This window comes from Danio rerio, chromosome 12 (genome assembly GCF_052040795.2).
Source record: "Danio rerio strain M-AB ecotype USA chromosome 12, GRCz13ab, whole genome shotgun sequence".
Taxonomy (NCBI): domain Eukaryota; kingdom Metazoa; phylum Chordata; class Actinopteri; order Cypriniformes; family Danionidae; genus Danio; species Danio rerio.
Genome location: NC_141032.1, coordinates 9241534 through 9256441, shown reverse-complemented (window position 1 = coordinate 9256441; position 14908 = coordinate 9241534). Strand labels below are relative to the sequence as shown.

The 14908-nt window shown below is 36.9% G+C and overlaps 1 protein-coding gene and 1 long non-coding RNA gene across 53 annotated transcripts in view; one reads left to right on the top strand and one right to left on the bottom strand.

Annotated features, from left to right (window-relative positions):
• LOC147834393 (uncharacterized) overlaps positions 1-14908 on the bottom strand; it is a 529770-nt gene that overhangs the window by 284553 nt on the left and 230309 nt on the right. The gene's annotated exons all lie outside the window — the stretch shown is intronic.
• Positions 1-14908, top strand: part of jmjd1cb (jumonji domain containing 1Cb) — a 231102-nt gene that overhangs the window by 151130 nt on the left and 65064 nt on the right. For all 50 annotated transcript variants that reach the window (XM_087275822.1, XM_087275820.1, XM_087275821.1 and 47 more), the window contains one exon: positions 5822-5935. In XM_087275822.1, the coding sequence (XP_087131948.1) occupies positions 5822-5935 (114 nt within the window). The remainder of the gene's footprint in view (positions 1-5821; positions 5936-14908) is intronic.

Genomic DNA, 14908 nt, shown 5'->3' with positions numbered 1-14908 from the left:
AATGTATTTTTCAAATTTGATTGAAAGTAGTCTAGATTTTCCTGTCAAACAGATTATATCAGATCCGCATCACCTCTTTCAGTCAGATTGAAATTGGGATCAGTTTCAGTCGGCTTGATTAAAGTGTGTACATACAGGCTTTCAGCTCTTGTGCTATCAGTTGGATTATAAACAGATGCATGTAAGGATATCTCAAGTCATGCATATATCATGATTCTGCTGTGGGTTTGGTTTAAGTCTGTAATGAGATTGACGTCGTACACCCTACGTTGTGGGGACGTTGCATTTTGTTTGGAAATGAAAATCGGGTTCAAGTCAATTTCCAAGAATAAATCAACCAAATATCAACGTCTAATGATGTTACAGCTTGACGTTGTGTGGACGTTCCCACTACGACATCTAACAGGCGGATTTTGGCCGCCATACCTGACGAATAAATGTCAGCATTTGACATCAATATGACGTTGATTTAAGATGTTGGTTTGAAGTTGGAATTTGGTCACTTTGAACACGAGCTAAAATCAATATTATTTGATGTCGTAAAAATAATATTGTCCTTAGATGCTGGATAGATATTGAATTTTGGTCAACTGACGTCATGACCTAAGTCTAGCTTAATAATTACGTCTTCTGAAATTGTGTGCCTGCTGGGTTTTTAAATGTCCAGTCTGTTTAACTACAACTATAACTATATATTGTATACTGTATAACGAACTATATTTTGTTTTAAGCTGATTTATTATATGAAACTATAATATAGTTTCATAATATGGTAGTTGGTACTTTGTTGTATGTGTTAGTATCTATTTAATATTAACTGTGTGTAGCACATCTTTTAAGTAGGCGGGTTTTAATAGTAGGTCAGTACTCCATATAGAAGTGGAGTTCAGTAGCTGTTCAAAGGTTTATTTTAGTAGTGTAAATCCACAGCTAGTGTTTCCTGCAGGATCAGGTTCACTGAGAGACATGCAGGCAGAAGGACAATCAATGCAGATCGTCTGACCTCACATCTGAAACCGTAAGAATTGTTTAGATTTCATAGAAATTGCAGGTCAGACGGGTAAAGTGTTTACTGATGACAAAAACCCTCTTTCTGTTGGTCAGCGCGGTTACGTTGTGCACTTTCAAGGACAGATTTGGAGGCAGCCAGACATGGGCATGTCTATCTGACCTCTGGTGATGGAAATAGAAATGGTAGGTTGGGAAGCCAAAAGTCGAAAACAGATTAAGATCAAATGCACACACTTGTGCAACATGCACTCTGTTTTATTATCAAGCAGTTATTTTATTTATAACAAGACATGATTTCAGATCATGTAAAACAAAATAAGATTTTAAAGCTTAAAAAAATACTTAAAAAAGTAATATTTGCTCAAGTTTATAGTGGATTATATGATTAAGAGCGCACACAGATAAACTGCAAATAACACATTGATTTAATTGTATATATATATATTTTAATAACCCGTGTTCACTGTTCAACTTTACTTCCCTTTTGTTATGTTTGGGATGAAAACATCCACTGAATTAAACTGCTGTAAAAATGCATCAGATTAGAATTTTTGTTTTAAATGTTTTTGCATTAATCTGTTCATCAACCTCAGTCCTGATCAAAACTACTAAATGTGATAAAAAAATTACAGCATTTTTACTCTTTAATTGCCAAATTCATAAATGATGTCACTCTTTTGGTGAAAAACACACACAGAATGGCGTATTTTCAATATAAAAAGTAATTGTAGACTGAAAAGTCTTGAACATGTGGAAGATTATTAACAATATTGGCTTCGATGCATCGTTAGATTTGTATTATTTCTCCCTAATTTACTGGTGGTGGCCGTTTTTCCCCATTGACTTCCTTTATAACCACATTTGATGATGCATAAATACAGTCTTTGTTTTTGTTTACTCCATGTAGTTCTGAGAGCTGAGATGCATATTTTAATTTTCTCAGACACATCAAGTTAAGTGCGCAAAGGTCACTCCCACGCTCTCACAGACACACATACACACACTTTAATTTGCTGTTATTTTCCATATAAAATCCAGAAACTAAGCTTTTTGTGCACAGGGTTAATGGTTATCTAAAGGGTTAATGGTTACAAATTTATAAAAAATTTGACCTCTTCCCAACAGGGAAAACCAATACAATCAAAAATGCATGATTATGGTGTCATGGGTTTGCAATCAAAAAAATGTGGTTACAATGGAAGTCAATGAAGTAAAAACAGCCACCAACAGTAAATTAGGGAGAAAATTTTAAATCTAACAATGCATCAAAGCCAATGTTGTTATTAATCATTCACATGTCCAAGACTTTGACAAAAGGGCAAAAAAGTCAAGTCCACAGTTACTTTTTATATTGAAAATATGTCATTTTGTGTGTTTTTTCCACCAAATCAATTACACAATTTATTAATTTGGCAATAAACGAGCTGAAATCATGTAATTTTCCAAGCAATTTTGTAGTTTTGATTGGGACTGAGGTTGATTAACAGATTTATGCAAAAAAAAAAAAAAATTTCGGATGCATTTTTACAGCAGTTTAATTCAGTGGATGTTTTTATCCTGAACATAACAAAAGGGAAGTAAATTTGCCCAGAGTGTATCGTTGAGTTCTTTAAGAATTTAAAGCATTTTCTTAAAATCTCTGTCCAAATAAGATTTGTCACCAAAAACATTCTGCTACCTGAAAAAGTTATGACCAAATTAAGACTCAAAATCACCCCAGAGTGGATGAAAACATCCCCAACAGTACATAAGTGTTAAACGATTTTAGTGCAAAACCATTTCAGAAGTGTACATTGAGTAATAAGATATCCACTATTCATATAATCCTCACCCCACATGAAAAATGATAATAAAAATAACTTAAATTAATGAAGTTGTAATTAAATAAATATCAAATAATACAAAAATAACTTTAAATACAAAATTCATTTTAAAGACTTGTATTGAGAACATGGTCTGAAAATCTCTGGTGCATTTATTTTTTATTTTTTTTTAAATAAATACAGTATTAACTTTTTAATGACCTCCAGATCTGCTCGTAGGATTTATGGGAATGTCTGCAACGCTAAACTAAAATGACATCTAAATCCATAAGCTCCTGGTACATAGCTTTTAGAGTAGCAGAGCATAGTTGTAGATGTAGTGTGTTGCCTCCCAGCAGACATGAAGAAAAGATTGTGATGGTGGTCATGTGCATCTAGTCCCATGACTGCCGTGTCTGCATGTAGTATGAAGCCCGAGACCAGATGGCATGCCAATTTCACGCACACACACACACTGATAGACTTAGTTCAGCTGCAGTTTTGTGCTCTGCGAGGTCGGGCTTGTAATGAATCCAATTACTGTCCACTCAGTCCAGCTCTTGTGTAGTCATACTAGTGCCAATTTAGCCTTCTGATTCAATTAGAGTCTCAGGAAAGACCTCTGATCTAAGGTGAAGCTGCAGATGTTTACTGCACCGTGAGAACATGCTCTTAAAGGCTAAACATGCTAAGGTGCAAACCTTAGTATGATTAATACATTTCAAGGCAAACACACAGATTAAAACAAAGTTTTACCTTCATTGGTTTGTATTTTTTGCTTTTCCAAGCTTCTTGCAGTCATTGAATATTGCATATGTACTGCAGTGCTTATGAACAATTGCAAAGAAGAGTTGTAGTTAGTTGAAAGTGTGAATTTTTATCTTCAAATTTCTAAATGAGCCTCTGGAAGTCGCCACTGGCTTGCATGGTTCAGGAACCGTAGAGTTGCACATCGACGGATTTGCTCTTAAGTGTTTGGACTCTCAGTATTGAATATAAACCACACTGAACTGATCTAAATTGAACTGAACTTAGGGTGCTTTCACACCTGCCTTATTTAGTTTGGTTAAATCGCACCAGAGTTTGTTTTCCCTCTTGGTGCGGTTCATTTGGGCAGGCGTCCCACATCATTGATGTGTATTATTTGTGGGTAGTTTTGGTTACACAATAAAATGTATTTGGTATTTAATCCTGTACTATCTCAGAAAAGAAAGGCTGATTCATACTTCTGATTTGACACATTGTGCAAGCTCTGTGATTGGTCGACTTGCTAGCAGTGATGAGTGGACCAGTATAGGATTCCGACGGTATGATAACCTTGGATAAAAATATCACAGTTTGACAGTATTCTGTTTACTGCTCTAAAATATATTGTTTTTAAAATATCTGGGTAAAAAAACTAAAACTTTTTCTCCCCTTTGAACACAATATATTTTATTTTGAGAAACATTTATAATATTTTGGAACAGTAAACACGTCAAGCTAAATAATTCAAATGAATCTTTGACTTCTGCTGTTTTCATTAGTTTCAAAAACACTGATTTCTTACCATTTAAAATGGCATCTTTGGAGATCTTTTCTGTTGGAGATATTGTGGTCAAAAAAAAAAAAAAAGTAAATAAAACATCTTACATATACATTAGGAATGGTATAGCATAAAATTTTTGAAACCTTGACTTTATCGTTATCGTCCCATGCCTAATGATGGGTGTGGGGGATGCTGAGAGCCGCAAACTTGAAACTTTACAAGTGTCGTGTCCCGTGAAGGAGCTCCAGATTGAAACTTTTGTTTTGTGTTTACCTTATTAATAAAGTAGTTGGTTCCCACCTCTGAATATACCCATAAAGAAACTTTACACAGAGAAACATAAAAACCTCACTGCCAGCTAGCCTTTCAGAAATGTTATTGCAGAGCAACACAAACAGTGCGCAGAAGTACTGTATAAATGCATGACTACATACAAGGCAGGTGCCATGGGTCACAGCGATCGATTGACGCAGAAGTATAAATCAGCCTTAAGACTGTTTATATCCCTTATTTCACACACATTATTATCATATAAGCAAAGTTCAATATATATTGAACTTTAATTTGTATTCATTTATATACAAAATATTAATACATATAGCAGTTTCAGTAAATGAAGTCTTAATGAATTCAAATCTAAAGTATTTTGACCTTGCAGTTACTAAGTTTTTGTGTGCCAAATGTATTCATTTTATTGGTGCATGTCTTAAAAAAGGTCTTAAAGTCTCACATTTAATTAAAAAACTACATTTGAAAAATTCTGCTGATTCAGTACCCTGCTTAATTGAGCACTGGCAGGAATAGCAGCCAGCAGGGGCTTAACACACTCGATATTGTTCAGTTTTTACCTTGGTTACATAATCTTTGGTTATCTTTTTTCCGCCCAAACTGCTTGTACTTATGCTTATACCTGGGCTAGCAGTTATTCCTGCATACTTTGGTTTCAGAAATGTGCAGATTCTCAACCCTTTTTTTGCATAATCGTGAAGCTATTGTAATTAACATTGGTGGAATTACAAAAAATAGAAATCCGTATGTGTGTGTTTCTGTTGTGGTTCCTCATTTTTAGCTGTTTGGCAGGATGCTGAAACTAAACATCACATGAAAGTTACAGTGACTGAACAAAGAATATGAATGTTTATTGAAGTATGAAGTGAGGCACTGTAATTCATGACAGGTTTCATGTTGGTAAACCCTTCTAGCTAATACACATCGGTGTAAATATGGTGCTGACCCCCAGCAAAGTAATTGTTAAATGCAATAAAACATTATTTATCCTGCATGAACAATGGTTTGATGACCTTTAATAGACTGTTACTTGTGGCAGTGTTTATGTAATGTTTAGGTTGAATGAAAGCCCATGAAAAGGGTGCATCAAACGTAGCTGTGTTCTATTTGAGCTGTCAAGCATGTCACTCATTCTTTTTTTGCAACTGACGCCCAGATCATTGACTAATCAGCGTGTTTACTGTTTTTACAGACGTTCAAGCCTCTGGTAGGGAAGACAGTGTTCGGGTCCATCACAGCCATCGAGTTCTTCTCTGACAGACACCTGGACTTCAATGCGGATGAAGGAGCCTGTCAGCCCTATCAGGTAACGTTTGCTTTGCATTGTCTTTCACATGCCTGGGTTACGCGAGTCTGCATTTACACTGAGCTAAAAGATGACCTCTCCAGCATCTCTGTCTAGATGGGAATCTGAAGAAGCCTTGTCAGTCTAGTATTGTCTTCCAAGATAGATCTTCTGGATAATCTTCTGGTAAAAGGTGGCCTAAAACTGACATTTGAAAATAAAATAGGGTGAGACCTAAAGTGTTAGTTCACCTAAAAATGAAAATAATATTAATAAATAATCACCCTCATGTCATTCCAAACCCACGTTCTCGAACTTCGTAACACAAATGAAGACAAGAGCCCCTTTCACACAGTGATACTGGTAAATATCCGGAATTTTTTTGTAACTACTTTTCCGGTAAATTCAATAAAAGCGCTACTCACACAAGCAAGGACGTTAACCAGAAATATGCTCCAAATGGTTGTATTTGTAAACATAGAAGGGGTCTGACTTTTGTTGATGGTTTCATTTTTATTTAAAGCTTTTGCATTTATGCAGCTGCTTTGTCCCAGAGACATCCACAGGCAGAAGCGCGAACCGCAGCTAAATGTGTACAAATTTGACTACATTACAGATTCTGTGAATGGATAAGTATTGTGAGCAACTTCGATGAAAATATAAGGAAGAACACTTTTTTTATGTTGAGATGTACATAATATGTGTGCTGGCGCTCACCGGAGCATCTTTTCACATGCACACGTGTCAAGCAACTAAAGCAGAGCTTGAAGGTAAACAAACATCGGTTTATCATAAACATTTTCTCAATATTTTTTTACACATAGATACGTTATCTGACTAACATTTATTCATTTATTTTCTTGTCGGCTTTATTCCAGTCCCTTTATTCATCCGGGGTCGCAACAGCGGAATGAACCGCTAACTTATCCAGCAAGTTTTTACGTAGCGGATGCCCTTCCAACCGCAACCCATCTCTGGGAAAATCTGACTAACATATAGTAGCTAAATGTGTCTGGAAAAATAATATTTTCATAAACAGCGTGGATGTCAATGCATCTGAATGCTAAGTCCTGAGTTCTAATGCATCTGAGTTCTAATCGTGAACTCGCTCTTCCCGGCAATTTTCCTTCTGCGTTCACACAGAGCAGCATTCCAGAAAATTACTGGTAATGTTAAGATTTTTCATTCCAGAATATTGCCGTAACGAATTTGAGGGTATTTTCAAAAAAGACACATGATCCCTTTTTGGAAAATTGCTGGTAAAAAGGTCCTTTTTTAAGTGAAATCTGAGATCTCCCTCATGTGTCATTAACAGGAAGTATTTTAGTTTACTAATAAAGATATTCTCGTCACATCAACTGAAGCAACAGTTACTGCTATTGAGTCAATAATTGTTTTTTCTTTTTAGTGGATGATTTTTTTCAAATTTGCAAAATAATTAGTTCTAGTTAGCATATCACCCTGTTCTTAATCCCTGTCCCTGTTCTTAATCATTACAAATGACAAATACAAGCTTACTACTTCATTCATTTTCCTTTGGATTAGTCCCTTTATTAATCAGGGGTCGCCACAGCAGAATGAACCGCCAACTTATCCAGCATTTGTTTTACACAGCGGATGCCCTTCCAGCTGCAACCCAGTACTAAGAAACACACATTCACACGCAGACACCTGTACCACATATCACATATGTGACCCTCGTGAACACAGTGATGCCAGGGCTCGAACTAGCGACCAGGCGACTGTGCTATCCACTGTGCCACTGTGTCACAAGCAACAGATAAACGAGCTTAGTTTTCAATATTCGCATCATGTATGCGTGAATTATTTAAATACCACCCTTCCTGTTCAACACAAAAATGTTTAGCGAACACTTTAGCGAATATTGTCGACAACTTTTTCTGTAGATCAATAGTTATTCGCAATATATATGACAGAAAAAATACAGTGTGCTGAACAAATGGTGATTTTGTTTTTTACAATGCACCTAAAGCATCTTAATTTGTGTTTCAAAGATGAACAAAGGCCTCAGGGGTTTGTAGCGACATGAGGATGAGTAATTAATAACATACTTATCATTTATGGGGGAACTAATCCTTTAATTTTGTTCCTGTAGGATCAAGTTGGAATGTTAAAGGTGAACGTGATCTCATGTGACAGGTTGTCCCACATGGAAACACATAATCACAAAATATATACAGTATTGCTGCAAGTGTGAAGGCAAGATATTTAGATTGAATATTAAGGTACATTAATAAAGAGATGGCATTTATAGCTGTTCTATAATAAATACTGCAATATTCCCTTTCAAAGTTGCTCATTTTGGTTCCATCGGGTTGTCCGTCCTTGTCTCGCATTCCTCCAAATCCCCCGCCATCAGAATACATCTCCTCCAGCTTCCACTAATGGCTCCTGCTGGCTGGATGGGTATATACAAGCTGGTCAGCTACATGAGCTTGCCTCCGTGGGCGCTTCATGCCCGGCGCGCTAATAAGGACAACAAACAGCCTCTTCCATTGTTCTGCGCTAAGCCACTCTCATAAACAGCTTAATTAATCTAGCTTAGATAAAACACACAGTGGCAGAGAGAGCGGCTCTGAAAACAAACACACATGACAGATGGGAGGAGACGCTCTCCACTGCTGGATTCATATTCACGACATGCTTTATCCCCAGTGTTGCGGGCTCACCTCCATCCTGCACGGCGGATAATGAAAAGCCATCTGCCAGCAAATTATCGCTGCTCTCTCTCCCCTCCCCTGAACCCAAACCTGGGTGTAACGTGTGCAGGGGAAATTGTTGTGATATTTTTTGAAGGGAATAATGAAACAGTTCTTTTTTATGTGTGTGTGCGTGTGTGTGTGTGTGAGTACTGCAGTGGCGTGCTTTACTTTGCATGCTTTCAGCGTTCACATTTCCGTAGGTGATGCAGACTAATCTAGTTTAAATCTGCGGGGAGGTTTGTGGTTAATCTCAGCAGGAAGCAGAAACAAAGAAAGTAAATGCTGATGGGTTTTGGGTTTATAATAGACGATGCGCATGTATTATTATGATAGGATTAAAAACTTAGTTCCAAAACTTTACCATAGCCATGCTTCTGATCTGAGGATCAATAAAAGATGTCTTGTATGTAATGGGCAAATCTTTATTTTTTCTTTCACTCTACATTAGAATGTATCCTGTACATTTTTACCATGTTAAACAGAAGAGACTAGCTAAAATGTTATCAGGTAGCACCGTATTTTGTATTTCAACGCAATTTTGTCAGGCACAATATCAGAATCAATTCATGTTTGCAGTGTTGGGCAAACTGCTTGAAAAATGTAGTGAGCTAAGCTAATAAATACTCCACTTAAAATGTAACTTAACTACACTAAAAGCTAGCTTCTGTGAAATGTAGCAAGCTAAGCTAAAAGCCACTTGGCAAAAGTAGCTTAGCTACATCAAAGCTAATTTTGCAATTGTCATTTTTAAATCGAAGCAACTTAAATCTAAGTCAATCAGATCTTAGTGATCAATAAAACTGTCAATGAAACATATGAGGCAGAATTGTTCAGTTCAATTATTTACTGCAATAATATGCGGTACTAAACAGAAACACATGATAGTATATAAAACAGCAAAAACAGAAAATCCAATAAACTCAGGTGTTACAAACTTAAAATACTTTAGTAATTTATATTAGAGGGAAATATTTAGCAAGGAGCATTATATTGTATTTATATTTACAAATCTTTGTTAATGAATTACACTACATAATGTAGCATTAGTAACTATCATGAACTAATAGTAATTGCCATAGTATACTTCAGCTTTTACTACAGTAAACTATATATATATATATATATATATATATATATATATATATATATATATATATCTGTGTGTGTGTGTGTGTGTGTGTGTGTGTGTGTACTAATTGCATCCTTAGATGTATTCATATACATTATGAGTTATGGTCACAAGAAATCCTGCTTCAGAAATAACTGCTTTCCCTCAGTCATCTTTCCATCAAGCAATATTCTTGTGTTTGCCTAATTAGTTGGCGACGTCACCGACAAGAGCAAGAGGTGGCATTAGCACACCAAAAAGTTTGTTGTCAACCACCAAAAAACAGGAAGAAGAAGAAATCGACATCCTCGCCATCATATGGATTTACTTTCTTTAGCCAGACACCGGCCTCACAGCTCCGTAAATGTCGGTGCCGTTACTTATTGATCCTCGATTGGTAAATGCAGCATGTGTTGATGCTATTGCGCTACTTGATTAAAAAATGGCTTCGCTACTGAAAAGCTATTTTTTTCCCCCAACTTTATTTATAGAAATTTTCAAAAATTTACAAATATCACACATTTTTGAATATTATTGTACATTTTGACATAGAGAGAGAGAGAAGTAAACAAGGATCTAAATGAGTATGACAATTATTAACCCCAGATATATTTATATAAAAAATAAAAAATAAATAAAAATTAAACAACAACAACAGAAGAAATAAAATAAAATAAAATGCCAACCAACCATAACAATTGTTTATACACCAAACTAAAAGCCTGGTCTTGATGTCACATGAGATGTCACACAGCAGAGAAAAATGTCAAAATTAACTATCATCCAGTATGCAGGGAGTATACATTTCCATATATTCAAGGAGAGAGCCCCACATTTTATAAAAGTTTTTAGAAGAACCCTTCAAACAGTGTCTGATTTGTTCCAGTTTTATGAAGAGAAAAATGTCATTAATCCACATGGAGTGAGTAGGTGGAGCAGCTGACTTCCAATGTAGTAAAATACGGCGTCTGGCCAGGAGGGACACAAAAGCCACAAAATCTGCTTTGTATCGTGAACAGTGAACTGACAAAGGAAGTGTACCAAACAGTGCTGTTGTAGATACAGGTTTAATTGCTTGTCCAACTACTTGAGACATTGTCTCAAATATTTCTGACCAATATCCACATAGAGTTGGGCAAAACCAAAACATATGTGCCAGTGTTGCAGGAGCCTGGCGACAACGGTCACAGAGAGGATCAACATCAGGGTAAATTTTTGAAAGCTTGACCTTAGTCCAATGAGAACGATGGAGTATTTTGCATTGGATCCAACCATGTTTAGCACACACAGATGAAGAATGTACCCTGTATAAAATGTTTTCCCACAGTTCATCTGAAATGTCCTCTGCTGAAAAGCTATTTGATTTAGAAAGTAGCGACCCTACCGCCACACTACTGAGAAATGTAGTCACTACTCGCTACTGCCCAACACTGTATGTTTATTTACATAGCGCTTTTACAATGAAGATTGCGACAAAGCAGCTTAACATAGAAGTTCAAGTAAATTGAAACCAAAGCAATCTCACAGCAATTCCTAACTTTTTGATTTAGTGGATAATTCGTATGAATTCGTACGATCTTATTTGTACAATTTAGTACGATTTGCTCATCAGTCAATGACGGTTGGGGTAAGGGATGGGGTCGGGTGCAACGCCTCCTTTTTAAATTGTACATTTTTGTACAACTGAACTACAAATTTGTACGAATTAGCCACTTAACTGACAAACTGTAAAATACTTGCGTTCCCTCGTGAGATTAGGCTGATTGAAACTGTGTCAGTCCAGTTTTCAGAGTTGAAGTTCAGGTTAGTTGAGTTCAGTGTGGTTTAATTGTCACTGTTGAAAGTCCAAAGACTGAAGAGCAAATCCATTGATGCGCAGCTCCACAAGTCACAAATCAAACAAGCCAGTGGCGAAGAACAAACTTCACCAATTGACGAAAGTGTATGAAAAAAAACTCGAGGGAAACCAGGCTCAGTTTGCCACGACCATTATTTTCTCTTGCCAAACTTCTTGTGCAGAGTTGTAGTCTAGGCGCCAGAGGCTGGAGAACACTGGAATTCCATCCTGGAGAAGCTGCAGGAGTGAGTAGGTCACCGGCAGGTGTTTGACTGGTCTGTCACTGGGGTCTTTCAGAAATCAATCTCATGCTCTCCGCTTCTCCATGACCACCACAATTTCTGCTCAGGATGCAGCCTGCTCCAGGTTTATGGATACCTTGGCATCATGTAATCACAGGTCTTGGATCGCATCAAAACAGTGCAGCCCCAAAACACTACATTATAGAAATTAGTATTTAAATTAGATCATGTAATTTGCCAGGGTGCTGCAAACTACTTGGTCTTACCCAATTGTTTGTAAGACCATTTTAATAGTTTGTAAAGTAATTCCTAATAATCACATACTCTTTCACACATTTTGATTAGTACAGCTCAGAATATTCATTTAATCATTTTTTTTTAGCTTAGTCTCTATTTCAGAGGTCGCCATAGTGGGATGAACCGCCAACTATTCCAGCATGTGTTGTATGCAGCAGATGCTCTTCCAGCCGCAACCCAGTACTGGGAAACACCCATACACACTCATTTACACACACACACTCATACACTGAACAATTTAGCTTACCCAATTTACCTATAGCGCATGTCTTTGGACTGTAGGGGAAATCAGAGCACCCGGAGAAAAACCAAGCAAACACCGGGAGACACTTGCAAAATCCATACAGAAATGCCAACTAACCCAGCCAGGACTCAAACCATTGACCTTCTTGTTGTGAGGTGACAGTGCTAACCACTGAGCCACCGTGCCGCCTCATGTTAACTTGTGGTGCATTAAAAATGTTAACAAGCATGGATTTGGATGTTTATAAAGCATTACTGAATGTTGAAGTATGATTACTAATAAATGCTGTACAAGTATTGATTATAATTAGTTCATGCTAGTAAATACGTTAACTAATGAAACCTTGTTGCAAAGTGTGAGCGATTATATTTAGTTAGGTTGTCATGGCAGATATAGAAATTAGAGCACAACACAACTCACTAGAACATGAGTGTGTTTCACTGGCAGGTGCTTCACTGCGCCAACCACAGTCTTGAAAATGAATATTCCTCAATCCCTGAAATGTGACCCAGTATCTGGGACTCTCACAGGACACTGACACATTCCAACACACCGGCATGTTCTGGATTCAGAAGCCCCGCCCCCATTTAAATATTCAGTGTCTGACCTTGGAAGTGCTTGGGAACTCTTGCCGTTTGCTTGCTGGAGTGTGATGAGCTGGCTTCCTCACATCCTGTCCTGGCCTCTTTTCTCCTCCACAGACTTTTTTCTTTTCCACAGTTCAGTCCGATCCAGGGATGGATGGATGGATAGATGGAGGAGGGGCTGGAGCCCAGGAATCTGTTTGGCATAATCGCAACAATTGAGGCTCTGTGTGTGTGAGGCCAGCCGGTCGAGAGCGAGAGAAACAGAAAACAGGAGTGCTGTTATGGTGTGCATTACTGGAAGAGACTTCCACACACTTATTCTCATTCTTCTCTGTGGGCTCCATTAATGAGCGAGGCCCGAGTCTGGGCATGCATTTGTATTCGGTTATCCTTGAGTGGGATGGAAGAGGAGGAATTTGACCTCTGACTTGCAGTGCAGTTGCGTAGAGGACTTGAGAACTTTGTGTAACAATGAAACATGCTCTTGTTTACTGTCATGGCTGTTAAGGTACATTCACACTGACAGCTATTAAAGCACTGGAGGTCACCAAGTCCCTGTGCTGTCGGTCTCTGGTAGCTCTGTTCAAGCATATCAGAAGGGTTTGCACTTACATTTTAAGGATTCTCTGAATGTTTATCTATGTCTTCTGAGATGATGTGAGTGCTGATTGTGACAGAATGGGGTTAATTTAACACTATCAAAACATAATCAGTGGTTTACCAGTATAGACTTTTGTCATGGTCTGTATTCACACGTCAAGACATAAGCAAATGCAGGTATACTTTAATAATGTTATTTACTTAGCCCATTTTATGCAATTATGTGCATATTTATTTAATATCTTTACTCACATTTTAAATAAATAGATTGTTAATTAATTTGTTTGAAAATAAGTTAAATTAGAAATTAAATAAATATTAAATAGATTCATTTATTTTTTAGTTATAACAGGGCTCAACAATAAGGACTGCCCAGTGGCCCAGGGCCAGCATGAAAGATGCTCAGGACAGTGAACAGGACTGTCACTGGCCCCCATCGGCCAGTAACGATGAGCACGTTATTTTTTTTCCCGTAACCTGGGAACAACTAGTACAGCGAAAAGGTGGCAGCATGGCAGCAACATCAAACTATGAGGCTTAAAGAAAACACCTGTTTCTAAAGTCTTGGAAGCAGACAATTACATAGGTACAAAATTAAGAAACAAAAAAAAAAAAAGAGTTGTTGTCAGTTTGGCAAGCCATTTTTATCAAAATCATTTAGAATTGCAATTTAATGTCAGCACATTTTCCATACTGCCCTTTCGTTTCAATAAAATCTAGAATTTTGCTCATTATACATTATTAAAAATTTTTAAATGTTTAAATTCTAGATTCACAGACATTATTTTGCCACATTATTTAAAATATGTGGCTAAGAAATAGCTGTTAACTTTTTTTTTTGGTGGGGCCAGTGAAAACTTTGGCAGGGCAAGTAAAAATCTCAACCACTGGCCCAATCGGCCTAGTAGAAAAAATCCTTAGCGTTAAAATCATAAATAAATATAAACAATGCTTCTGATGCGTCATTTGGAAAGCAGAAAATATATAAGATGATCAGTGGGGGAAAGAGTACTTAAATCATACCTAAGTAAAAATACCGTTACTTGTCAAAAAATGTAGTGCAAGTAGAGTAAAAGTATCTGCTGTAAATATGTCTCAAAGTAGACCTTTCAAAAGTTCTCAAGAGTAGTGAGTGATTTAACTTAATGTCTAGCCAGCATCTAAGGATAGTGTTATTTTGATGTCCAATAACAACAAGGACATTTTCACAGTATGTCTGATAATATTTTTTCTTCTGGAGAAAGTTTATTTGTTTTATTTCGGCTAGAATAAAAGCAGTTTTTAATTTTCTGAAAGCCCTTTTAAGGACAAAATTATTAGCCCATTTAAGCAATTTTTGTTTCAGATAGTCTACAG